Here is a 27,975-nt window from a genome sequence, read left to right as displayed (position 1 = left end):
ACCAGACACTTTGAAACATACTTCCTTTTGATTAGTATTTTATAATACATACAGGGGTCCTCAAATAACTAAATGATCCTCAGCATGACCATCTGAAAAACTATTCCACATGTTAGCCTAGTAGAAACCCAGCTCTGGGCCCTTAGGGTTGAGTATCTCTGAGTAGTGACCCTCGGCCCTTAGGGTTGAGTATCTCTCTGAGTAGTGACCCTCGGCCCTTAGGGTTGAGTATCTCTGAGTAGTGACCCTGGGTTAAGTATCTCTGAGTAGTGACCCTGGGCCCTTAGGGTTGAGTATCTCTGAGTAGTGACCCTGGGCCCTTAGGGTTGAGTATCCCTCTGAGTAGTGACCCTGGGCCCTTAGGGTTGAGTATCTCTGAGTAGTGACCCTGGGCCCTTAGGGTTGAGTATCTCTGAGTAGTGACCCAGCCCTGGGCCCTTAGGGTTGAGTATCCCTCTGAGTAGTGACCCTGGGCCCTTAGGGTTGAGTATCCCTCTGAGTAGTGACCCAGCCCTGGGCCCTTAGGGTTGAGTATCTCTGAGTAGTGACCCTGGGCCCTTAGGGTTGAGTATCTCTCTGAGTAGTGACCCTGGGCCCTTAGGGTTGAGTATCCCTCTGAGTAGTGACCCAGCCCTGGGCCCTTAGGGTTGAGTATCTCTGAGTAGTGACCCAGCCCTGGGCCCTTAGGGTTGAGTATCTCTGAGTAGTGACCCTCGGCCCTTAGGGTTGAGTATCTCTGAGTAGTGACCCAGCCCTGGGCCCTTAGGGTTGAGTATCCCTCTGAGTAGTGACCCTGGGCCCTTAGGGTTGAGTATCCCTCTGAGTAGTGACCCTGGGCCCTTAGGGTTGAGTATCTCTCTGAGTAGTGACCACTGCACAACGGACCAAGAGACATCCTTCAGTTGGTTGTGTTTTATTGAGTTACAGCAGACGGATAAATAAAAAAAACAGGAAGCAAAGAGATTCTTGGTAGCAGTACAGTATTCCAGATACATGTGTGAACATGATTCACTAATAGAAGAAGCATGAAACTGAAGGAGCGAGCCATTGAAATGGAGCCTAACTACACCGAGGATATCTATGGATATCTAGAAAGCCAACACGAGAAAAGACCAGTCACTGATGCAACGGACGCTGCAATTCAAAAATGAGACTGAACTACAAAAAAAACATGTACAGTGCATTTTCTTGTTTTCTAAATGTATTCATGTCCATTCTGTGGCTGACTATCGTCTCAGGCAGCAGGAGCATTCAGCATGAGAGAGGGGGGGAGAACTGTTATTGTAATGTAAGTATGTGATTCTTAGCCTGGGTAGCAGACCTGTTTGTGCCATCATTCCACTCCTTGTCATATGCCAAACATCTGAAACCCAGGCTAGGTGATTCTATGGTCTGGTAGAGAACCACGAGTCCCTTTAGTCCAAATGGATGAACTCACTGGTTATCAGATCAGAAGTGTTACGAGTCTATCCACTTGAAATAAGTGCCATCTATGACCAGCTGTCAGTCACTAAATGTTTTGTTAAAAAGAAAAGAATTACCAACTGATGAATTGGTTTACAATTTCCATCGTAGTCATAAAAACCAAAACATTCCACTTTTAGGGGTTATTGACTCCTGTTAGAAATGTAAAAACCAGCAACCCCGAAAATGTTTACAAAGCTTTTGCAATACAGAAAAATATTTACAAGGGCCCTTTTTTTATTTTATTAAGTGTAATAATAATAATGCATCAAGTCCAGCTTTGGCACTCAATGGTCTTGCCAGTCAGTGTTTGGCGTGGACTCTACTGTCCACTGTGCTGATGTCACAGGCCAGGTAGGAAATCATTGGTTCCAGATTCAACAATCTTGAGAATCTTCTGCCTGAGAAACTCAGTATCCTCTGAAACAAAGGAAAATGTCAAAACACAAGACTTGTTATACAGCTGGCCGCCAACACCCTTTGTTGTTAACCGATCATTCTGCAGTTAACATACCCATACAGCAGGCTATCACTTAACATACCCATACAGCAGGCTATCAGAGGTGCTTTTCTGTTCACCAGGGGAAAAATCCCCAGTGATAACCACATGTGTATAGCCTCTTCCTGCCAAGATGTTTTTCTGAAGGCTAAATTACAGGCATCCCGCGTGGTTCAAAGCCACAGCTGCTAGATTGTTGCTAGCCATCGCTCTGTTAAAGGGAAAACCATCACTACTACATAACCAATTCCCCTTCATCTGGGACATCTTTTTTGACTGAGTTACTTTACAGGCATCAAGACGAGACAATTATGCATTTCAGTGTTAATGATCAACGGAATTGTAAACTTGCAGGACAGTAGCTTATCATAGACTACTCACCATGCTCTTTTCATCCAGTCACCCGACCAGGTTGGTCTCCCATCAGCACCTCTGCTTCCGAGCCGATCTTCTGGTTCTCCAAAGCACCTTTAGTCTCGTCCCCTACAGCCATGGTCACCTTCACCCATCTGCTTCTGTCCACGTTGGCCTGTCCGTGTTGGTCCCTGCCCCTGCTGATGTCTGTCATACTCTGGCCCAGCTTACTGGTAAACCACTGGACTATGTCCTGGTTGATGAGTTTCGACTGCAAAGGAAGCTTCTCTGCATCCTCTGCTGAAAGCAGCGTGGTCTTGGCGTCTGTGAAGTGCTGCTGGAGAATGCTGCTTGGGGGTCGTTCAGTGATGCCTGACGAGCTCTGACCGTTCTGTCCTGCTTTGCCGTTGACTTTGTGGAACTGCTCCATCCAGTCCAAGGTTCCGTTCTTCAGGGCGGATCGGTTGTCCTTGAACCAGCGGACAATCTCTGTGCGAGACAACCCTGTCTGTCCCTCCAGCTGGCTGTACTCCTCTGGCGACGGCCACTGGGTCTGGGTGAACACCTCTTTGAGAAGCCCTAGGGATTTCCTGTCCATGGGCTCAGGACTGGTGGAAGTGGTGACGATGGGAAGAGGTGAGCACCGGACTTTGCTGTCCTGTTCGTAAACACTATTCAGTATCCCTCGTTGTTCCTCAAGGCTCTTAGGACACATGGAGTTTGCCAGGGCTTGCTCCAAGTTGTCCCGCAGTGCTCTGCGCTCTGAGAACCAGCAGTCGATCTCAGTCTTGGAGAGCCTTGTGTCCACAACGAGGTTGTCAACGTCAATTTCAGTGGGGGAGCTGGTCCTCTGAAAACTCTCCTCTAGCATCTTGAGCTGCTCAGAGGATTTGCCTTTGAGCCTCTCCAGGAGAGGAAACTGGGTGGGGACAGCCTTTTTGGGCTGACTGTCTTTCAATGCCTGGGGCTCAATCTTGATCACCTGTGGCGCCACCTTGTGATTGAGGAGTCGTTGCTCACTGAACCACTTCTTGATTTCTCCTCTCGAGAGGCCGGTGGACTCAATGAGGCGGTACACTTCCTCCTCTTCAGGGAACTGGCACTGGGTGTAACTCGCTTTCAGTACAGCAATCTGGTCCGGGGTTTTATTGGCATCTGAAGTGAAGCTGGGTTTAGGCGAAGCCACCAGTCTAGGTGTAGGTACCTGAATCGTCTGGATTATGGAGGGACGTTTGATCTCTGAAGCGGCCACTACTGGAGCTACCAAGGGTCTCTTGACTGACTGCACGACCTGGTTTGCCATGGTTAGTGTGATGGGAGAACAACTGACAGCTGAGCCGTTCGCAACCGGCGTCAACACATAACTGGTCTGTCCCAGGAGGTTGAAGGGGACGGATTGAACTAGGGACTGTTGTCCTTTGGTGGACTGAGCCATCTGGGCGCCGCTCAGCACGGTGAAGGTGGTCTGTGGGACTGACTGGATGGTGCCGTTGAACATCTTCTTCCGAGCTTCTTCCACCTCTTCAGGGGACCAGCTGATGCCTTGCTTCAGTCTCTGGAGGGTGAACCACACCTTGATCTGTTCCTCGGGGTGCTTGGAGGCAACGGTAAGCCAGGACAGCTCCGCTTGGGTCGGGTACGGGAACTTGGTGAAGGATGTGATGAGTGTCATGTTACTGTCCAGTGAAGGGTTGTACTTGGAGGTGTTCAAAGGGACAGCAATTTTTGGTACTAAGTTGTAGTTAGGCGGGCGCTGAAGACAAGGCATGATATGAGAGACGCCATCTTTTAGGGTCGCTTCTGGGATGATCACGGTCCCGGTCACATTCACGGCGGCGATCTGCTTTCTGGGGAGCTCGTGGTCAAGTCTGTCCTGTTGACTTTCTGTGAATAACCGTTTGTTGTCTGTTTTTGGCTTACTAATCTTCACTGTGGTGGATTTGCTCAGGGGGAAAGTGGCGAAGTCTTCCCCCGTCAGAATGCCGTTGGTTGAGTCACAGACCACAGCGTTGCCTGCTCCTTCTATCGACTGCTCTAGGATGGTCTGATTGTTCAGCTTGATTCTCTTGAACTTGAAGTTGCTCTCCCCTGGATGACACCTCTCGTTGTGCTCCGTCAAGGTGTCAAACTTCTTTGTGTTGAAGTTGCACACAGCACACAGGTAGAGCGGGTTGAGAATGACATTGGGGTGACTGGAGTCCACGTGTTCCTTGAACGCATTCAGGTTCTGCGTAGAGAACGGACAGTACTTGCATTCATAGCCTCCCTGCTGCTTCCTCTGAGGCCTTGAATCCACCGCATTAGGTTTCTCAGGGGCCGGCGACTCCTGACGTGAACCACGAGGCTCTGTCCCGGAGCTCCAGTCCTCTCCAGGAAGCATCTCTGTGGATCCATTCACCACTGTGCTTTTGTCCTTCGCCGATACCTCCACCTCCATCTCACCTGGATCCTCTTGCCCCATCATGTCATCACCTCGAAAAACAGCATCAGCTCTACAAGGGGTCGTGGTCTTCCTTCGGCTGGCCATGGCGTGCGTACGTCACCAGGGACTGTTAGACGGACGTTGTAGGGGAAACGAGGGGATGTTTCTGTCTTGTGAAGAATATGCACTTGTTCCTGCTGACTGTTAATGTCAGCTCCAATGAGGGAATTCATGAGACTTCATCCCAGATCACCCAATCTGAGGGAGAGGGAGAGAGAGAGAGAGGAGAAATTAAAGAAACAAGGACACTCCTGCAATAACCTGAAAACAGACCATATTAAAATCCCATACCACTGGTTCAATAGTCAGCATCACTTTTCTTCCTGTTCTCTACTTAACATAAATGGCCATGGTAATAAGGCCCAACTCTGCAATGAACATGTCCCTAAACCACTGTACATATTCAGAGTCATTGTTCTCCATCCCTCTGTCACAGGGCCTCGTTTGCCCCTTCTGTGACAAAACAAGCATTTCAAACTCAATGACGGTAACCCTGGAAACCCTAAAACTGCTTCCGATCCCGTCTCCCTAGTAGCAGATGACATATGTCTTCTCTCTGTTAGATGCAATATGTAACTGTCTCCCTAGTAGCAGATTACATATGTCTTCTCTCTGTTAGATGCAATATGTAACTGTCTCCCTAGTAGCAGATTACATATGTCTTCTCTCTGTTAGATGCAATATGTAACTGTCTCCCTAGTAGCAGATTACATATTTAACAGTCTCCCTAGTAGCAGATGACATATGTAACAGTCTCCCTAGTAGCAGATGACATATGTAACAGTCTCCCTAGTAGCAGATGACATATGTAACAGTCTCCCTAGTAGCAGATGACATATGTAACAGTCTCCCTAGTAGCAGATGACATATGTAACTGTCTCCCTAGTAGCAGATGACATATGTAACTGTCTCCCTAGTAGCAGATGACATATGTAACTGTCTCCCTATGACATATGTAATAGCAGTAGCAGATGACATATGTAACTGTCTCCCTAGTAGCAGATGACATATGTAACTGTCTCCCTAGTAGCAGATGACATATGTAACTGTCTCCCTAGTAGCAGATGACATATGTAACTGTCTCCCTAGTAGCAGATTGCATCTTTAACAGAGAGATGACATATGTAATGTCACTTTTATGGGCATCCCAACCAAATTAACACAGAAATATGTGTTATAGATCTGTCACTCATTGAAAGCAAGTGTAAAGAAGCTGTAGATCTGTTCTGTGTGCACTGGTTTTTTAGCATCTTTTACGGTTTCGTACACTAGTATCCAAGAGCTGAAAACACTATCTTTTTAGTTATGGAAAAATATATTTCACAGCAGTTTACATGGTACAATGATTCTCTACATTCTATACTTGCTTGTTTTGTCACAAACTGAAATTAAGCAAACTATTTGAATTTTAGCAACCAGGAAATAGTGCTTTTTCCACAAAGTGCATCTTCAGCTTTACTGACTTTATTGTCCCCGTGGGGGAAATTATGTTGCAGTGTCATGTCCACATTTAAAGTGGCGTTAAAATACAAAAGAATACAACTTTCATAAGTTACATACCAATAAAGAAATAAAACATTTAAAAACAGACGAGCCTGCTGGCCTTACGGAGTCGATAGGGACATCAGCCTGCTGGCCTTACGGAGTCGATAGGGACATCAGCCTGCTGGCCTTACGGAGTCGATAGGGACATCAGCCTGCTGGCCTTACGGAGTCGATAGGGACATCAGCCTGCTGGCCTTACGGAGTCGATAGGGACATTAGCCTGAGCTATTTAGGAGGGACATCAGCCTGCTGGCCAAATGATTGACATCAGCCTGCTGTTTTTCCTGTCGATAGGGACATCAGCCTGCTGGCCCCAGAGGGACATCAGCCTGTTTAAGTCCAGGTACAGGGACATCAGCCTGCTGGCTTGGGTCTAGGGACATCAGCCTGCTGGCCTTACGGAGTCGATAGGGACATCAGCCTGCTGGCCTTACGGAGTCGATAGGGACATCAGCCTGCTGGCCTTACGGAGTCGATAGGGACATTAGCCAGAGCTATTTAGGAGGGATATCACGCCGGGCACAAATGATTGTCTAGTTGTGTTTTTCCTGCTGAGGGGTGCACTATACCTGCACCCAGAGGGGAGTAGTTCAAAGTCCAGGTACAGGGAGTGGCTTGGGTCTAAAATGATTTTGTGAGCCTTGCGGAGGGCCCTGACCTTAAAGATCTCATCCAGGCCTGTCTGTTTGACTCCTAGTACCTTGAGGAGGGCCCTGACCTTAAAGATCTCATCCAGGCGTGTCTGTTTGACTCCTAGTACCTTGAGGAGGGCCCTGACCTTAAAGATCTCATCCAGGCCTGTCTGTTTGACTCCTAGTACCTTAGAGGGCCCTGACCTTAAAGATCTCATCCAGGCCTGTCTGTTTGACTCCTAGTACCTTAGAGGGCCCTGACCTTAAAGATCTCATCCAGGCCTGTCTGTTTGACTCCAAGTACCTTAGAGGGCCCTGACCTTAAAGATCTCATCCAGGCGTGTCTGTTTGACTCCAAGTACCTTGCTTGCTGTGTTGATAATCCTTCTCAGCATGTTTCTCTGGCTGACAGTGGCATTGCCAAACCAACAAACAATACAAAAAGTTAAAATACTCTCAAAAGATTTGTAAAACAGAGTCAATATAGTACAGTCTACATGAAAGGCCTAAAGCCAGTAGTACATACACCAAAAGCCAAGACAGCGCCATGTTGGTGCAACACATAGTGTAGCTAAATCTGACAACGCATCAAAACAGAATCGGCTCCAAGGTAACAGATGTGAGAACTTCAGAGAAGCCTTAAGGATGAAATATAATACAGGACATGGATTTCATTTCCCTGAGCATTTACTTTTTTATGAAGCGATAGAGGAGCTAATCAAGAGAGCGTGAAAGAAGTAATTGATATTCTAGTTGCCTCACGCATTACCAAATCACATTTCCATGCAACAAAACTGGAAGGGAGAAGGTGTTTTTCTATAACAAACATCGTAGAGTTTTGGTTCTGCAATAGAACACTTCTATGAGGGCCGATGTGTTCCGACAGTCAGCAGTGACTGAGCTGGTAGAATCTGATTGGACAGGACAGCAGGTAAGTGATGTAGGAGGACTTTAATAGAAGAGTAGGCTTTGTGTGATGAACGGTGAATAATGTAGCTTTTGGCTCCAAAATGAAGATACAAATCTGTTTCCACAGTGGACTGCCTGACCTCGGATCAGTTATTACTTCTCTAAATCAGGAGAAAACTAATCACATATCACATTTCAGTAACTGCCGCTCTTCAAACTCTTCAAAGATTTGATTTGCTGTGGAAAAGCCTTTTTCATTCACAACGGTGACTAAGACCCAGTGGTGCTCGGGATGAGAACCAACATGTTTAATTTCAGGAACAACTGTTACAGCCTCCTGTTTAGAACCCAGAACATCATGTTCCATGCTGTTGGTCTGGTGCTCAGGGCTCTGGTAAGAGATGGTCTAAGTGGAACATCATGTTCCATGCTGTTGGTCTGGTGGTCAGGGCTCTGGTAAGAGATGGTCTAAGTAGAACATCATGTTCCATGCTGTTGGTCTGGTGGTCAGGGCTCTGGTAAGAGATGGTCTAAGTAGAACATCATGTTCCATGCTGTTGGTCTGGTGGTCAGGGCTCTGGTAAGAGATGGTCTAAGTAGAACATCATGTTCCATGCTGTTGGTCTGGTGGTCAGGGCTCTGGTAAGAGATGGTCTAAGTGGAACATCATGTTCCATGCTGTTGGTCTGGTGGTCAGGGCTCTGGTAAGAGATGGTCTAAGTGGAACAGCGAAGACTAGATACATCAGCACTGGGAAATGTTAAATACAAATGACTGCCGTCAAACTCAGTCACTCATTGGATCGTCACTTGGGGTATTCCCATAACCAGCAGAAGAGGTGAATTGTTAAAATTCAGGCCAGCCTCATTTCCATAAGGTAGTTATGACAACCACCGTCCGGAAATTGACTTGCCCTTGATGCTGTTGATGCTACTGCTGCAGTGTATTAAAAACACACCTCGCAGGTATTCATTCATCTGGGAGGAGACATGGAGCCAGGAAGTCAGGCAGACTCAGGGCCGTTGCTAAGAGCCAGTCCGTCTGTCTACCAGACCTGGGTTGTGTTCAGTCGGCTCCAAAAGGAAGAAAGAGGACTGAAACGTTGACTTGTCCATTGAGTAACACCAATGGCCTGTTTCAAAATGTAGCAGACTGACGCTCTCTTCTCCATTCAGGACTGTGCTGCTGTGGCGTGTCTGGCTGGGCGTCTTATCCCTGTGCTGCTGTGGCGTGTCTGGCTGGGCGTCTTATCCCTGTGCTGCTGTGGCGTGTCTGGCTGGGCGTCTTATCCCTGTGCTGCTGTGGCGTGTCTGGCTGGGCGTCTTATCCCTGTGCTGCTGTGGCGTGTCTGGCTGGGCGTCTTATCCCTGTGCTGCTGTGGCGTGTCAGGCTGGGCGTCTTATCCCTGTGCTGCTGTGGCGTGTCAGGCTGGGCGTCTTATCCCTGTGCTGCTGTGGCATGTCTGGCTGGGCGTCTTATCCCTGTGCTGCTGTGGCGTGTCAGGCTGGGCGTCTTATCCCTGTGCTGCTGTGGCGTGTCTGGCTGGGCGTCTTATCCCTGTGCTGCTGTGGCGTGTCTGGCTGGGCGTCTTATCCCTGTGCTGCTGTGGCGTGTCTGGCTGGGTGTCTTATCCCTGTGCTGCTGTGGCGTGTCTGGCTGGGCGTCTTATCCCTGTGCTGCTGTGGCGTGTCTGGCTGGGCGTCTTATCCCTGTGCTGCTGTGGCGTGTCAGGCTGGGCGTCTTATCCCTGTGCTGCTGTGGCGTGTCAGGCTGGGCGTCTTATCCCTGTGCTGCTGTGGCGTGTCTGGCTGGGCGTCTTATCCCTGTGCTGCTGTGGCGTGTCTGGCTGGGCGTCTTATCCCTGTGCTGCTGTGGCGTGTCTGGCTGGGCGTCTTATCCCTGTGCTGCTGTGGCGTGTCTGGCTGGGCGTCTTATCCCTGTGCTGCTGTGGCGTGTCTGGCTGGGCGTCTTATCCCTGTGCTGCTGTGGCGTGTCTGGCTGGGCGTCTTATCCCTGTGCTGCGTGTCAGACTGGGCGTCTTATCCCTGTGCTGCTGTGGCGTGTCTGGCTGGGAGTCTTATCCCTGTGCTGCTGTGGCGTGTCTGGCTGGGCGTCTTATCTGTGCTGCTGTGGCGTGTCTGGCTGGGCGTCTTATCCCTGTGCTGCTGTGGCGTGTCTGGCTGGGCGTCTTATCCCTGTGCTGCTGTGGCGTGTCTGGCTGGGCGTCTTATCCCTGTGCTGCTGTGGCGTGTCTGGCTGGGCGTCTTATCCCTGTGCTGCGTGTCTGGCTGGGCGTCTTATCCCTGTGCTGCTGTGGCGTGTCTGGCTGGGCGTCTTATCCCTGTGCTGCTGTGGCGTGTCTGGCTGGGCGTCTTATCTGTGCTGCTGTGGCATGTCTGGCTGGGCGTCTTATCCCTGTGCTGCTGTGGCGTGTCTGGCTGGGCGTCTTATCCCTGTGCTGCTGTGGCGTGTCTGGCTGGGCGTCTTATCCCTGTGCTGCTGTGGCGTGTCTGGCTGGGCGTCTTATCCCTGTGCTGCTGTGGCGTGTCTGGCTGGGCGTCTTATCCCTGTGCTGCTGTGGCGTGTCTGGCTGGGCGTCTTATCCCTGTGCTGCTGTGGCGTGTCTGGCTGGGCGTCTTATCCCTGTGCTGCTGTGGCGTGTCTGGCTGGGCGTCTTATCCCTGTGCTGCTGTGGCGTGTCTGGCTGGGCGTCTTATCCCTGTGCTGCTGTGGCGTGTCTGGCTGGGCGTCTTATCCCTGTGCTGCTGTGGCGTGTCTGGCTGGGCGTCTTATCCCTGTGCTGCTGTGGCGTGTCTGGCTGGGCGTCTTATCCCTGTGCTGCTGTGGCGTGTCTGGCTGGGGCGTCTTATCCCTGTGCTGCTGTGGCGTGTCTGGCTGGGCGTCTTATCCCTGTGCTGCTGTGGCGTGTCTGGCTGGGCGTCTTATCCCTGTGCTGCTGTGGCGTGTCTGGCTGGGCGTCTTATCCCTGTGCTGCTGTGGCGTGTCTGGCTGGGCGTCTTATCCCTGTGCTGCTGTGGCGTGTCTGGCTGGGCGTCTTATCCCTGTGCTGCTGTGGCGTGTCTGGCTGGGCGTCTTATCCCTGTGCTGCTGTGGCGTGTCTGGCTGGGCGTCTTATCCCTGTGCTGCTGTGGCGTGTCTGGCTGGGCGTCTTATCCCTGTGCTGCTGTGGCGTGTCTGGCTGGGCGTCTTATCCCTGTGCTGCTGTGGCGTGTCTGGCTGGGCGTCTTATCCCTGTGCTGCTGTGGCGTGTCTGGCTGGGCGTCTTATCCCTGTGCTGCTGTGGCGTGTCTGGCTGGGCGTCTTATCCCTGTGCTGCTGTGGCGTGTCTGGCTGGGCGTCTTATCCCTGTGCTGCTGTGGCGTGTCTGGCTGGGCGTCTTATCCCTGTGCTGCTGTGGCGTGTCTGGCTGGGCGTCTTATCCCTGTGCTGCTGTGGCGTGTCTGGCTGGGCGTCTTATCCCTGTGCTGCTGTGGCGTGTCTGGCTGGCTGCGTCTTATCCCTGTGCTGCTGTGGCGTGTCTGGCTATCCCTGTGCTGCTGTGGCGTGTCTGGCTGGGCGTCTTATCCCTGTGCTGCTGTGGCGTGTCTGGCTGGGCGTCTTATCCCTGTGCTGCGTGTCTGGCTGGGCGTCTTATCCCTGTGCTGCTGTGGCGTGTCTGGCTGGGCGTCTTATCCCTGTGCTGCTGTGGCGTGTCTGGCTGGGCGTCTTATCCCTGTGCTGCGTGTCAGACTGGGCGTCTTATCCCTGTGCTGCTGTGGCGTGTCTGGCTGGGTGGAGAGGAGCACAGCCATACTGGAGCCAAATTAAACTTGCATGAGGTCCCAGCCGACGCCTTTGTCTCATATCATGTCCTCAGCTCACCGTCTCTGCTCTGGAGAGACCTACTCTGTCCACTCATATGCTCCCAGCCCGACTAACCCAGGGCAGCAGATACCAAAGTAACTCCCCCAATGGACACTGCTGTGGTGACTCGCTGCTGTATTCATGGGCTTTCATTATTTGCTTCCAACAGGAGAATGTACACCATTAATCATTCCTGACGATTTAGCTTGCCACAGATGTCAACATCAGTTACAGAACATGAAACATCCGTAGGACGATGGATGACTCCCTCTCACCAGATCACTAACGTCATTCCATCTGACACAATAACAACCGAAGCTCAAGAGTTAATGACTTCACTCTGCTGTGTATCAACCTGCTGTGTGTCCAGGAATAGCAGCAGGACAATGAATCCCTACAAGTGTGAAGCTGCTGAGTCGCAGACTGTGTGTCCAAGGACCTTTCTATCCGGCCAATCAGAGACAACACTGACTCATGAGCCCATCACACCGTCACTACAGCCCTTCCACCACACCGTCACTACAGCCCTTCCGTCACTACAGCCCTTCCGTCACTACAGCCCTTCCGTCACTACAGCCCTTGCGTCACTACAGCCCTTGCGTCACACCGTCACTACAGCCCTTCCACGTCACCGTCACTACAGCCCTTCCACCACACCGCCACTACAGCCCTTCCGTCACTACAGCCCTTCCGCCACTACAGCCCTTGCGTCACACCGCCACTACAGCCCTTGCGTCACACCGCCACTACAGCCCTTCCGCCACACCGCCACTACAGCCCTTCCGCCACACCGCCACTACAGCCCTTCCGCCACACCGTCACTACAGCCCTTGCATCACTACAGCCCTTGCATCACTACAGCCCTTGCATCACTACAGCCCTTGCATCACTACAGCCCTTGCATCACTACAGCCCTTGCATCACTACAGCCCTTGCATCACTACAGCCCTTGCATCACTACAGCCCTTGCATCACTACAGCCCTTCCATATCTACCATGACAACAAGACAGACAACAAGACAGTTTCAGAGCAGCCTTCATCTGACGTGACAGAAACACATGTCGTGTTGGGTGTGTGGAGGGGACAAGGCACAGACCACTGTTGCTAGGATAACAGAGTGGACAGGAAGACGGTAGGCATTCCATCCAGACTGGCTCATTGTTCCACAGATCTGCTGTATTCAGTGAGGTGAAGCGTTCAGAACTTTGACAGCGACAGAAACGCAACAAAATAGGAGGTGACTTAATTCCCTATTCTACCAGACAGAGAATTGTGTCTGATCTAGAAAATGCATTTCTATCCGAACTTTGTGTAACGTTGTGAAACATTGCGGCGTTCTGAACAGACCCACAGCTGCAGTGTTCTAGAGGAGGGTGATGTGATGATAGTAGAGAGCGAGAAGAGAGAAGCTGTGTGGGAGGAGACAGTGCTCTGCTAATACTGCATCCCCAGTAGGGGGGCTGAATTTGGGAACGTCACAGAATTAATTTAAATCTCATCAAATGGGCCCTGAAAAAACCCACTGTAGCTCTGCATTGAAACCGGCAATCTCTCGATCCCTGCTTTACTTAGCATTCTGTTTAGGGTATGAACACAGAATATTAATAAGTGAATTGGTTCAAGGAATGTTGAGTGGTGCACTGCAAGCTTGGTGCAGATTCTCTGTATTAGAAGTGTACAAATAACAGTGTTTAAAGCCCAATGTTAAAGCCTACCAGGCTACTACTGGACTGGAGCAAGTCTATCCTCTCCGGGACGAGTCCAGCCAATACACCATCACATTGATTCTGATTTGGACAATTAAATAGTCCACAAAGTTACTGGTTAGGGTCCCATCGTGTCTTTAAATATAACAGTCAAAGTCTGGATGGAGTCTGAACTGGTCTAGCAGCCAGGTTACCATGGAAACAGGCTAACAGCAGGGGGTGGGGATTTATTCTCTCTCCACTTCACCAGAGACCAGAATGTTCCGCCTCAAAGTTGGTCGGGCCAAAAGTAGTGAGACACCACCCCTTCTGACGATACTGTAGACACGTCAAGTTGGTCGGGCCAAAAGTAGTGAGACACCACCCCTTCTGACGATACTGTAGACACGTCAAGTTGGTCGGGCCAAAAGTAGTGAGACACCACCCCTTCTGACGATACTGTAGACACGTCAAGTTGGACGGGCCAAAAGTAGTGAGACACCACCCCTTCTGACGATACTGTAGACACGTCAAGTTGGACGGGGTCCACAAGACATATCCTTCTATTCAACTGGTGGGATCCAGGTAGGGGTCAATTGAATGGATACTTTGCCCAAGCGGAGCATTGAGTAGACTGCATTGCATAGTACTTTCCCCACTGGTAGACCTAGTACCTCTACAACACCGAGCCTGGTATTCACAGTGAATACAGACAGCATGAGGTGTACTTTCCCACTGGTAAAGACCTAGTACCTCTACAACACAGAGCCTGGTATTCACAGTGAACACAGACAGCATGGAGGAGTACTTTCCCACTGGTAAAGACCTAGTACCTCTACGACACAGAGCCTGGTATTCACAGTGAACACAGACAGCATGGAGGAGTACTTTCCCACTGGTAAAGACCTAGTACCTCTACAACACAGAGCCTGGTATTCACAGTGAACACAGACAGCATGAGGAGTACTTTCCCACTGGTAAAGACCTAGTACCTCTACAACACAGAGCCTGGTATTCACAGTGAACACAGACAGCATGGAGGAGTACTTTCCCACTGGTAAAGACTTAGTACCTCTACAACACAGAGCCTGGTATTCACAGTGAACACAGACAGCATGAGGAGTACTTTCCCACTGGTAAAGACCTAGTACCTCTACAACACAGAGCCTGGTATTCACAGTGAACACAGACAGCATGAGGAGTACTTTCCCACTGGTAAAGACCCAGTACCTCTACAACACAGAGCCTGGTATTCACAGTGAACACAGACAGCATGAGGAGTAAAGTATTTGGCTTAGAAAAGGAATCCTGATATTACTACCAAGCTGAGGGAAGCATGAAGACTTCCAGTCAATAAATACTTCAACAGTTATCAAACCATGACCCTGCTTTCACAATGCAGTCTAACCCTGAGAATGATCATGCTTTCACAATGCAGTCTAACCCTGAGAATGACCCTGCTTTCACAATGCAGTCTAACCCTGAGAATGACCATGCAGTCTAACCCTGAGAATGACCCTGCTTTCACAATGCACTCTAACCCTGAGAATGACCCTGCTTTCACAATGCAGTCTAACCCTGAGAATGACCCTGCTTTCACAATGCAGTCTAACCCTGAGAATGATCATGCTTTCACAATGCAGTCTAACCCTGAGAATGACCCTGCTTTCACAATGCAGTCTAACCCTGAGAATGACCATGCAGTCTAACCCTGAGAATGACCATGCTTTCACAATGCAGTCTAACCCTGAGAATGACCCTGCTTTCACAATTCAGTCTAACCCTGAGAATGACCCTGCTTTCACAATGCAGTCTAACCCTGAGAATGACCATGCTTTCACAATGCAGTCTAACCCTGAGAATGACCCTGCTTTCACAATGCAGTCTAACCCTGAGAATGACCATGCTTTCACAATGCAGTCTAACCCTGAGAATGACCATGCTTTCACAATGCAGTCTAACCCTGAGAATGACCATGCAGTCTAACCCTGAGAATGACCATGCTTTCACAATGCAGTCTAACCCTGAGAATGACCATGCTTTCACAATGCAGTCTAACCCTGAGAATGACCATGCTTTCACAATGCAGTCTAACCTTGAGAATGACCCTGCTTTCACAATGCAGTCTAACCCTGAGAATGACCCTGCTTTCACAATGCAGTCTAACCCTGAGAATGACCCTGCTTTCACAATGCAGTCTAACCCTGAGAATGACCCTGCATTCACAATGCAGTCTAACCCTGAGAATGACCATGCTTTCACAATGCAGTCTAACCCTGAGAATGACCCTGCTTTCACAATGCAGTCTAACCCTGAGAATGACCCTGAGAATGACCATGCAGTCTAACCCTGAGAATGACCATGCTTTCACAATGCAGTCTAACCCTGAGAATGACCATGCAGTCTAACCCTGAGAATGACCATGCTTTCACAATGCAGTCTAACCCTGAGAATGACCATGCTTTCACAATGCAGTCTAACCCTGAGAATGACCATGCAGTCCAACACTGAGAATGACCATGCTTTCACAATGCAGTCCAACCCTGAGAATGACCATGCAGTCCAACCCTGAGAATGACCATGCAGTCCAACCCTGAGAATGACCATGCAGTCCAACCCTGAGAATGACCATGCAGTCTAACCCTGAGAATGACCATGCATTCACAATGCAGTCTAACCCTGAGAATGACCATGCTTTCACAATGCAGTCTAACCCTGAGAATGACCATGCTTTCACAATGCAGTCTAACCCTGAGAATGACCATGCTTTCACAATGCAGTCCAACCATGAGAATGACCATGCTTTCACAATGCAGTCTAACCCTGAGAATGACCATGCTTTCACAATGCAGTCTAACCCTGAGAATGACCATGCAGTCTAACCCTGAGAATGACCATTCAGTCTAACCCTAAGAATGACCATGCAGTCTAACCTTGAGAATGACCATGCAGTCTAACCATGCAGTCTAACCTTGAGAATGACCATGCAGTCCAACCATGCAGTCTAACCTTGAGAATGACCATGCAGTCTAACCTTGAGAATGACCATGCAGTCCAACCCTGAGAATGACCATGCAGTCCAACCCTGAGAATGACCATGCAGTCCAACCCTGAGAATGACCATGCAGTCCAACCCTGAGAATGACCCTGCAGTCCAACCCTGAGAATGACCCTGCAGTCCAACCCTGAGAATGACCCTGCAGTCCAACCCTGAGAATGACCCTGCAGTCCAACCCTGAGAATGACCCTGCAACCCTGAGAATGACCCTGCAGTCCAACCTGAGAATGCCCAATGCAGTCCAACCCTGAGAATGACCCTGCAGTCCAACCCTGAGAATGACCCTGCAGTCCATGACCCTGAGAATGACCCTGCAGTCCAACCCTGAGAATGAGTCCAACCCTGAGAATGACCCTGCAGTCCAACCCTGAGAATGACCCTGCAGTCCAACCCTGAGAATGACCATGCAGTCCAACCCTGAGAATGACCATGCAGTCCAACCCTGAGAATGACCATGCAGTCCAACCCTGAGAATGACCCTGCAGTCTAACCCTGAGAATGACCATGCAGTCCAACCCTGAGAATGACCCTGCAGTCCAACCCTGAGAATGACCATGCAGTCCAACCCTGAGAATGACCATGCAGTCCAACCCTGAGAATGACCATGCAGTCCAACCCTGAGAATGACCATGCAGTCCAACCCTGAGAATGACCCTGCAGTGACCCTGAGAATGACCATGCAGTCTAACCCTGAGAATGACCATTCAGTCCAACCCTGAGAATGACCATGCAGTCCAACCCTGAGAATGACCATGCAGTCCAACCCTGAGAATGACCATGCAGTGACCCTGAGAATGACCATGCAGTCTAACCTGAGAATGACCATGCAGTCCAACCCTGAGAATGACCATGCAGTCCAACCCTGAGAATGACCATGCAGTCCAACCCTGAGAATGACCATGCAGTCCAACCCTGAGAATGACCCTGCAGTCCAACCCTGAAAATGACCCTGCAGTCCAACCCTGAGAATGACCCTGCAGTCTAACCCTGAGAATGACCCTGCAGTCTAACCCTGAGATTGACCCTGCTTTCTAACCCTGAGATTGACCCTGCTTTCTAACCCTGAGATTGACCCTGCTTTCTAACCCTGAGATTGACCCTGCTTTCTTCAACTCTGTCCTCCTGTACACAACATATTTATGAACTGAACAAAAATAAAGAAAAGCAACATGCAACAATTTCAAAGATTTTACTGAGTTACAGTTCATAAGGAAATCAGTCCATTTAAATAAGTTAATTAGGCCCTAATCTATGGATTTCACATGACTGGGAATACAGATATGCATCTGTTGGCCAAAGATGCCTTTAAAAAAAAAGGTAGGGGCGTGGATCAGAAAACCGATCAGTATCTGGTGTGACCACCATGTGCCTCATGAAGCACGACATCTCCTTCGCATAGATGTCACGCTGCATGTCTTAAAGTAATGGACTGTCGTTTCTCTTTTCTTATTTGAGCTGTTCTTGCCATATTATGGACTTGGTCTTTTACCAAATATGGCAATATTTGTTTAATTTGGACCATTTTAATTTTTAAAACAATTACAGCACTGTACGTACGTCATTGTTACCCAGAAATGATTTGATATAAAACAGTCTGCATTGGGCTTTAAGGAAACCAGAGACTTGACATGAGGAGCCATGTGGACATGAGTGTACCAGGGTGGTGTCTGGTGAACCCATCTGTACCAGGGTGGTGTCTGGTGAACCCATCTGTACCAGGGTGGTGTCTGGTGAACCCATCTGTACCAGGGTGGTGTCTGGTGAACCCATCTGTACCAGGGTGGTGTCTGGTGAACCCATCTGTACCAGGGTGGTGTCTGGTGAACCCATCTGTACCAGGGTGGTGTCTGGTGAACCCATCTGTACCAGGGTGGTGTCTGGTGAACCCATCTGTACCAGGGTGGTGTCTGGTGAACCCATCTGTACCAGGGTGGTGTCTGGTGAACCATCTGTACCAGGGTGGTGTCTGGTGAACCATCTGTAGCAGTCAGTCCTGGCAGGGCGGTGTCTGGTAAAACCATCTGTAGCAGTCAGTCCTGGCAGGGTGGTGTCTGGTAAAACCATCTGTAGCAGGGTGGTGTCTGGTAAAACCGTCTGTAGCAGGGTGGTGTCTGGTAAAACCGTCTGTAGCAGGGTGGTGTCTGGTGAACCATCTGTAGCAGGGTGGTGTCTGGTGAACCATCTGTAGCAGTCAGTCCTGGCAGGGTGGTGTCTGGTAAAACCATCTGTAGCAGGGTGGTGTCTGGTGAACCATCTGTAGCAGTCAGTCCTGGCAGGGCGGTGTCTGGTAAAACCATCTGTAGCAGTCAGTCCTGGCAGGGTGGTGTCTGGTAAAACCATCTGTAGCAGGGTGGTGTCTGGTAAACCATCTGTAGCAGGGTGGTGTCTGGTAAACCATCTGTAGCAGGGTGGTGTCTGGTAAACCATCTGTAGCAGGGCGGTGTCTGGTAAACCATCTGTAGCAGTCAGTCCTGGCAGGGTGGTGTCTGGTAAACCATCTGTAGCTGGGCAGTGTCTGGTAAAACCATCTGTAGCAGGGCGGTGTCTGGTAAACCATCTGTAGCAGGGTGGTGTCTGGTAAACCATCTGTAGCAGGGTGGTGTCTGGTAAACCATCTGTAGCAGGCAGTAAGTTCCCTCCTCACCCTGGACTACATAAGGCGTTTCCAACTGAAACCAAAACCAGCCAGGTAGAGACAGATCTCCTCTACCATGGCTGCCAGACCCCGGTTCAATTTTATTTTAAATCAAATACTCCATCTGGGCTTGATTTAGCTTGCCTGGCACAATGGAAGTAGAGGAGTTGTGAAAGTGAAAAACCCATCTGGCACACCAGGCAGGCTCGAGCAAACGCTCAACATATTTGAAAGATTTAAAATAGTATTTGAACCCAGATCCTGATGGCTGCAGTCCCAGACAGTTATGAAATACTGATGGAATGGGTTAGACCGCATGGCATATTTGTGCCAGGGTCATCTTTTAAAAGCGGCTTCTCCACTACGGAGATCAAATACAGTCAGAGAAATACGTTTTGGAACATTACCTCTTATGCAATTGTATTTCACATGTTGGGATAAAGAAGGTTGGGATAGAATAAATAGGGAATTTCTGTTGTGGCATTCAACACAAGGTTACCTAGTAGTGTTTCTCTAACGAACCATCTGTACGTCCAGAGTACCTCCTCTAGCCTATATCAGCGACAGACAGTTGTTCCACCTACTGTAGAGTCAACCAAGCTTGACTGGCGTTACTGGGTGTCCACATATCAGACGGCCTCTGCTACAGCAGGGGTGACCTGCTGGTCAGGCCGGAGACACGTGACTGGGTCAGAGCTGTGGGTTTCTGCAGTCAGAGATAAGAGCCCCAGCTGAGCTCTTTCTTCTGTCCTCTCCCTTCCTCCAGCATTTCGCTGCACCTGCGACATCTGCAAATCTGTGTATGCAACCAATAAACTTTGATTCTGATTTGTCCTCTCCTCTTATGCTCTCTCCTTGCCTTCACGTACTCATCTCCTTTCCTTCTCTCGTCTTCTCTCAACCTGTCCTCTGTTTCTCTCCTTTCTTTCCCTCTCCCCCCTCGTCTCCCCCTCCCCCTCCCTCGTCTCCCCCCCTCGTCTCCTCCCCCTCCCTCGTCTCCTCCCCCTCCCTCCCCCCGCCTCGTCTCCTCCCCCTCCCTCCCCCCCTCCCCCTCCCCCTCCCTCCCCCTTTGTCTCCTCCCCTCCCCCTCTCCTCCCCCCTTCGTCTCCTCCTCCCTTCCCCCTTCGCCCCCCATTAGTCCCCCCCCCTTTCTGCCCTCCCCTCCCCCCTTTCTTTCTGTTAAATTAATTGGAGTCATAGGATTTTCCAATTGTTTTCTATGGGATACCCTTATTATTAGGAACCTGGCTGCAGTTCCTATGGCTTCCACTAGATTTCAACAGTCTTTAGAAATTGTTCAATGTTTTTCTTTTGAGAAATGAATAAGTAGTGTTATTAATTGTAAGTGTCACTCCAGGTGGACTCTACTGTTTTGATGCGCGTGAACTGGAGCGTGCTTCACGTGTTTTTATGCGGTATTAGAAACAGTTCATTCCGTCTTAAATTGTATCAATTATTTACATTTTAGGGTACCTGAGGTTGGATTAGGAACGTTGTTTGAAATGTTTGGACCAAGTTTACAGGTAACTTAGATACTTCGTAGGCATGTTGGGCGAGTTGAAACTGGTGTATTTCTGAATCAAACGCGCCAAACAAATGGACATTTTTGGGACATAAAGGACATTATAGAACAAAAGGACCATTTGTGATGTTTTGGGACATTTTGGAGTGCCAACAGAAGATCTTCAAAAGGTAAGGCATGAAATATATCGCTATTTCTGACTTTTGTGTCGCACCTGCCTGATTGAAATATGATTTTCATGTGTTTGTATGCGGAGCATTGTCCTCAGATAATCGCATGGTTTGCGTTCGTCGTAAAGCCTTTTTGAAATCTGACACAGCGGCTGGATTAACAAGAAGTGAAGCTTTATTTTGATGTAGAACACATATTTTCAAGAAAGTTCAAATATTTGAATTTGGCATTTTTGAATTTCGCGCTCTGCAATTTCACAGGATGTTGGCCAGGTGGGACTCTACCGCTACCATCCCACCTGCCCATAAGAAGTGAACGCAGTGTCCAAAGAAGATGTATACAGAATGGTGCAGCCTGTGTCGAGGTGGATCAGAGAATCAGCAGCAGCAAGAGCGACATCATTGATACATACAGAGAAAAGTGTCAGCCCGAGAATTGAACCCTGTGGCACCCCCATAGAGATTGCCAGAGGTCCGGACAACAGGCACTCAGATTTGACACACTGAACTCCATCAGAGAAGTAGTTGGTGAACCAGGTGAGGCAGTCAATTGAGAAACCAAGGCTATCGAGTCTGCCGATAAGAATGCGGTGATCGACAGAGTCGAAAGCCTTGGCCAGGTCGATGAAGACGGCTGCACAGTACTGTCTTTTATCGATGGCGGTTATGATATCGTTTAGGACCTTGAGCGTGGCTGAGGTGCACCCATGACCAGCTCGGAAACCAGATTGTATAGTGAAAAAGAAACGGTGGGATTCGAAATGATCGGTGATAAGTTTGTTACTTGGCTTTCAATGACTTTAGAAAAGGCAGGGCAGGACGGATATGGGTCTATAACGGTTTGGGTCTAGAGTGTCTTCCCTTTGAAGAGAGGGGGATGACCGTGGCAGCTTTCCAATCTTTAGGAATCTCAGACGATACGAAAGAGGTTGAACAGACTAGTAATAGGGGTTGGAACAATTTTGGCGGTTCATTTTAGAAAGAATGGGTCCAGATTGCCCAGCCCAGCTGATTTGTAGGGATCCAGATTTTGCAGCTCTTCCAGAACATCAGCTGTCTGGATTTGGGTGAAGGAGAAGCAGGGGGGGGCAATTATCTGTGGGGAGGGGGGTTGCAGAGCTGTTGGGCGGGTTAGTGGTAGCCAGGTGGAAAGCATAGCCAGCCGTAGAAAATTGCTTATTGAAATCACCGATAAATATATGATAATCGACAGTGACAATGTTTCCTAGCATAGTGCATTGGACAGCTGGGAGGAGGTGCTCTTATTCTCCATGGACTTTAGTGTCCCAAAACATTTTGTAATTAGTGCTTTTCTGTTTGAAAAAGCTATTCGATGGTAATGCAGTACCACAGGATGTTTTTGTGCTGGTCAAGGGCAGTCAAGTCTGGAGTGAACCAAGGGCTATATACGTTCTTAATTCTACATTTTTTGAACAGGGCATGCTTATTTAACATGGTGAGGAAAGCACTTTTAAAGAGCAACCAAGTGTTTAAGGGAGCGTTTGACAGTGTTGAGGGATGGTCGTTTGACCGCGGACCCATTACGGATACAGGCAATGAGGCAGTGATCGCTGAGATCCTGGTTGAAGACAGCAGAGGTGTATTTAGAGGGCAAGTTGGTCAGGATGATATCTATGAGGGTGCCCATGGTTACGGATTTAGGGTTGTACCTGGTAGGTTCCTAGATAATTTGTGTGAGATTGAGGGCATCTAGCTTAGATTGTAGGACTGCCGGGGTGTTAAGCATATCCCAGTTTAGGTCACCTAACAGTACGAACTCCCTCTCCTATCATCGCTCTTTCTCCTATCACCTCTTTCTCTCCCCTATCATCATCATCATCTTTCTCTCCTTCCTATCATCTCTCCCTCTCCTATCATATCACTCTCCTATCATCTCTTTCTCTCCTTCCTTTCCCCCTCCTATCATCTTTCTCTCCCTCCTATCATCATCATCATCATCATCTTTCTCTCCTTCCTTTCCCTGTACTCTTCTAACATGAAAGCCTGCCCATTACACACATGAATACATCAATTTACTGTTGTTGAGTAGAAAACAGATGGGAGACGTTACCTAGGAAACCCATGCGGTCTGTGTGAGAGTTGTGTGGCTCCAGGACGCTATTTACAGTCATTGCTTCTCCTCTGTGAAGCTCTTTCTTTCCAAGAGATTGGCTTCTTTTAGTTCCAGATAAAACAATCCCTATGGAACTCAAAACCCTGGCACTTGTCTTTTCCTACTAGCACTGACTTGGCTGATAAACACTGAGGACAAATGAGCATGTTTCAGTCCATAGTACGTCTCACCGAGCTGTCTATCTAAAGGTGAACTGACTTGCCTAGTTAAATAAAGTTCAATAAAATAACAATAATAACTTAGACACACTGGTTAAACGTTTGCCTGCCGACAGTACTTAGCACCTCTGAACGGTCTCGGCACTCACTCTTTTTGTGTCCACACAGCAAAAACCTTTAAGTCGTCAGCCACTCTGCCTTGTTAAAATACTCCAAACCAGAAGGTGGCAGTAGTGTTTGTATGTCCATGTGCTAATCTCTGCTGAATGTGTTGCACTTGCTCCTGTTGTGCCATTTCCAAACAAAGACGTGACTGTCTCAACTGTTCTGGGGAACTACGGTGAGCTTCATAATGTGACAGGTGAAATGATCAACGCCATCAGCTTCCTCTCTTAATGTATTGCACAAGTTGACTGCAGGTATTTACTTAAAAAGTAGCAACACGCCACTGTTGTCCGGTCAGAACATGATGTTGAGGCCCATACTAAACACTTGGAAACCATCACACGGCACACAGACGATTCCGTTCAACTTGTTGATACTGTTGTGTGGTTATGTTTGATGGACAGACGATTCCGTCCAACTTGTTGATATTGTTGTGTGGTTATGTTCGATGGACAGATGATTCCGTTCAACTTGTTGATATTGTTGCGTGGTTATGTTCAACAGACGGACAAACTTGTTGATACGATTATGTTCGATGGACAGACGATTCCGTTCAACTTGTTGATACTGTTGTGTGGTTATGTTCGATGGACAGACGATTCCGTTCAACTTGTTGATACTGTTGTGTGGTTATGTTCGATGGACAGATGATTCCGTTCAACTTGTTGATACTGTTGTGTGGTTATGTTCGATGGACAGATGATTCCGTTCAACTTGTTGATACTGTTGTGTGGTTATGTTCGACGGACGCACAACACCTCAAGATAGAAACAGTATGTCACGACACAACATGCATCTTCTCTTCTTACGACGACATGTAAACACACGCTAACTTGAGGTGACAGGGTGGAGCACTAGAGTGTGTCCAAGCTCCCCGATTGGTTGGAATGAGTGAGGAGGGTGATTGACAGGGCTGCAGGCCAATCAGGTTGAAAGGGCAAGCCTTTTATTTTATTTTACACAAAGACATAAAAAGAGGGTAATCATATGGTAATTATCATACGATTCATGATGAGCACATGCACTGCATTAGTCTGGACTCTTCCTCAACCTGTTCACTGAGGAGATTAACTACATTTTGGGGGCCTGACTGCCTAATAAATATATTTCAGTCATTTAGCGGATGCTATTATCCAGAGCGACTTACAGTGGAGAGTGAGTACATTTTCAAACACGAGTAGCTCCTCAACCCTGTCACTGAGAAGATAAACTCCATTTTTGGGGCCCGACTGCCTAATAAATAAGTGCAAGGCTAACGAGGCTGTCTCTATGCTGTCATGAAGTCATCATGACTACGGCCGCTCCACACAGACTACAGGGATTTTACAGGAAGACGTGCCCACAGCAGGTATGACATCACCAGGGCCATCTTAGTCCCCTAGCTAACGACACAACATCTAGAAGCAGAGGAGGCAGGAACAACATCTCCCCGAGTCTGACAGAGAATATTGCTGAGGTGAGCACCACACGAGTCACAAAGAACAGGCGGCCATCTTTAAACAAGCCATTCGCTGCCTGGACCATGAAATAAAATCAAGGACACTGAATGGGGAGGGAGACCAAATGGATGTAGGCCTACGCTTTTCTTCAGCAACCTAAGCCCAAGTAATAGAAGTGTGATCTACACCTGCTGTATGACAACACCAGCAGTCAGTGTGTACATATGACTTGAGAATGACTGCCATGCCTTGATCTGAATGAGTACATTCCTCCAGTCAGAAATTAACTGAGGTTGTCACCCTAGAGACGCGGCACAACTGTGACATGACTGGATTAGTCAGGTCACTAATGTTGATGATACACCCCCCCCGACTAATGTTGATGATCCCCCCCCCGACTAATGTTGATGATACACCCCCCCGACTAATGTTGATACACCCCCCCGACTAATGTTGACGATCCCCCCCTGACTAATGTTGATGATCCCCCCCTGACTAATGTGATGACCCCCCCCTGACTAATGTTGATGACCCCCCCCCTGACTAATGTTGATGATCCCCCCCTTGACTAATGTTGATGATCCCCCCCTCCCGACTAATGTTGATGATCCCCCCTGACTAATGTGATGACCCCCCTGACTAATGTGATGACCCCCCTGACTAATGTGATGATCCCCCCTGACTAATGTGATGATCCCCCCCCCCTGACTAATGTGATGATCCCCCCCCTGGCTAATGTGATGATCCCCCTGACTAATGTGATGACCCCCCCTGACTAATGACCCCCCTGACTAATGTGATGATCCCCCCCTAATGTGATGACCCCCCTGACTAATGTTGATGATCCCCCCCTAATGTTGATGATGACTAATGTTGATGATCCCCTCCCCCCTACTAATGTTGATGATCCCCCCCTACTAATGTTGATGATCCCCCCGACTAATGTTGATGATCCCCCTGACTAATGTTGATGACCCCCCCCTGACTAATGTTGATGATGACTAATGTTGATGATCCCCCCCGACTAATGTTGATGATCCCCCCCTAATGTTGATGACTAATGTTGATGATCCCCCTGACTAATGTTGATGATCCCCCTGACTAATGTTGATGATCCCCCCCGACTAATGTTGATGATCCCCCCGACTAATGTGATGACCCCCCGACCCCCTGACTAATGTTGATGACCCCCCTGACTAATGTGATGACCCCCCTGACTAATGTTGATGACCCCCCTGACTAATGTGATGACCCCCCTGACTAATGTGATGACCCCCCTGACTAATGTGATGAATGCACTAGCCCTGCGTGATCCTGTCCTGAATATGCCTAGTAACCAGTGGAGGCTGCTGAGGGGAGAACGGCTCATTTTCCAGAACCATGTGTTGGATACCATTCCACTTATTATGCTTCAGTCATTACCACAAGCCCCGTCCTCCCCAATTAATGTGCCACCAACCTCCTGTGTCAGTAACCTAGTTGATGAGGTCTACAGTTGTTGGTGTGTCCTGTGTGAATCCTGCTTGAACATAAAAACATACGCTGTAGCTTTAACAGTGGTGGAAGTGGACACATGTAGTGGGCTAAAAGTCAAATCAGGTCATCCTGTTGAGAGCTGCATCTTTTCAGGCTTGTGGACACCATAATCATACTGTAACCCCCCACTAAATACCACAATAAAATAACTCCCATTCAGACGTTTCTTGACTTGGCTACATGAGCATGTGGTGTAGCATGAGGAAATAACATGGGTCATGTCATTGGGCAACAGTACTGTAGTTTGTAAAGATACTGCCTATTGTGTCAGGCTCATTTCATATGGATAGATCTTCATCAAGAAACAAACTTGACACTGAGAACCAAGTCCATCGTAAACCACCAATATGTGCAATATATCCTATTTCGGCCAGTAGCCTGGCTGCACTGCAACGAGGCGTTGAATTCCACTGTGACTGTTGCCACAGTGCAGTAGGGACGTGCTAGAAGGCGTCACCGCTGCCTGCAGCCTGCCTACATCATACGACGGACGGCATTGGTACCCGACAACGAAGTAGGTTGCTGGTTAAACTCCAGAACTAGAATACAATTTATAACCTTCTGGTCTTATGAGTCCAATCGCCATTCCATAGCATACAACAGAAATAGGCAAGATAAAAACATTTTTTTTAAAGCTCCCCAAATGTCCCCTTCCCTCGCCAACGACGTAACGCCATGTCGGCGTGGAGGCCATATTTTGCTGGTTATGTCGACATAGGGGAAAAAGTACAAGTCCTCTCCCACAAAATCTCGACTAACATTACCGCAGTATTGTAGCAAACAAAACTTCCTATAGCGAGAGGACTGTTGGCACATCGTTTCATTGCTTGATACTGGACACATTGTTACTACTCGCAGGTCTTCAATCAGGTGAAGCCAGCCACACCGGGACAATCAAAGTTTACTGGCTAACCAAGTTAAAATATGTAGTGGCGTCTGCGTACAGAAACAGTGGTGGTGGGAGGCTAGCTAGCTACATAGCTAGGCTACAGGTTTAACTTTGGGACTTGTTTTTCGCCGATATGCAAAATTGATAAATATTCTATTTGGCAGATTCTTACCTGTCCACCACGTATGATGCGCTGTAATGCCGAGCACCGGTAAACGGGGTCCAAAACGGGTCTTACAACACGATAACAACCGAATACGACGATTTATTCTACAGATTCGACCGAATCCGCCAGACAAGAGCCGGAAAAAATCGGCGTTCGCAGGGGGATCTACGCCAAAAACCACGTGATCAACTACGTCAGCGTACGTATTTGCATACGATACCAGGGCCACTTCCATCCTCGAGTTGTTCTTATCGCTCCTAAAAGTTAGGACGGCGGTCAGTATCAAGCCTCGGATAGTGTCCAGGAAATGACAGGCCTTCGGTGGTTGCTGGAACCTTGCTTTCGACTTTTGAAAAGGAATAAGCTGTTGTTGACGTCCTGTGCTCTGCGCCAGCTCATCGTTGTGTAGGTCATTGAATAGTAAGCAGTAAACTGAGAGGACTGGGCGTGTCAAAGCCTGTCTAGGAGGGAGGGACACTACTTTACTGCTAGTCTTGCTGCAGTACTGACAGCTGTGTCTCAGGGCAATGGTGTCGAGAAGTGCTACTGACTGTGATTTTAAATCTCTCTCTTTCTCTCGGTCTCTGTTTGGCGTCTCACCTAGTTTGACATTCTTCACTGAATACTTTCCATCTGAGTAGCTAATGAGACATCGTGAAAGGCAGCAG

The 27,975-nt window shown here is 48.8% G+C and overlaps 1 protein-coding gene across 1 annotated transcript; it reads right to left on the bottom strand.

The window, feature by feature from the left end:
- Positions 1–897: 897 nt before the first annotated feature.
- Positions 898–27,718, bottom strand: LOC135521035 (zinc fingers and homeoboxes protein 2-like). Its single transcript, XM_064946940.1, has 3 exons — positions 27,314–27,718; positions 2,345–4,997; positions 898–1,884 (listed from the first exon to the last, which is right to left on the bottom strand). Exon 2 carries the CDS (start codon positions 4,842–4,844, stop codon positions 2,355–2,357), a length of 2,490 nt encoding a protein of 829 aa, XP_064803012.1. The 5' UTR covers positions 4,845–4,997; positions 27,314–27,718; the 3' UTR covers positions 898–1,884; positions 2,345–2,354.
- Between the last annotated feature and the right edge of the window lie 257 nt (positions 27,719–27,975).

This window comes from Oncorhynchus masou, chromosome 29, assembly GCF_036934945.1.
Source record: "Oncorhynchus masou masou isolate Uvic2021 chromosome 29, UVic_Omas_1.1, whole genome shotgun sequence".
Classification (NCBI taxonomy): domain Eukaryota; kingdom Metazoa; phylum Chordata; class Actinopteri; order Salmoniformes; family Salmonidae; genus Oncorhynchus; species Oncorhynchus masou.
This window is presented reverse-complemented; position numbering and strand designations above follow the sequence as displayed.

Excerpts from the sequence above, each read along its gene's own strand:
- LOC135521035 (XM_064946940.1), bottom strand. The coding sequence starts at position 4,844 with ATGGCCAGCCGAAGGAAGACCACGACCCCTTGTAGAGCTGATGCTGTT.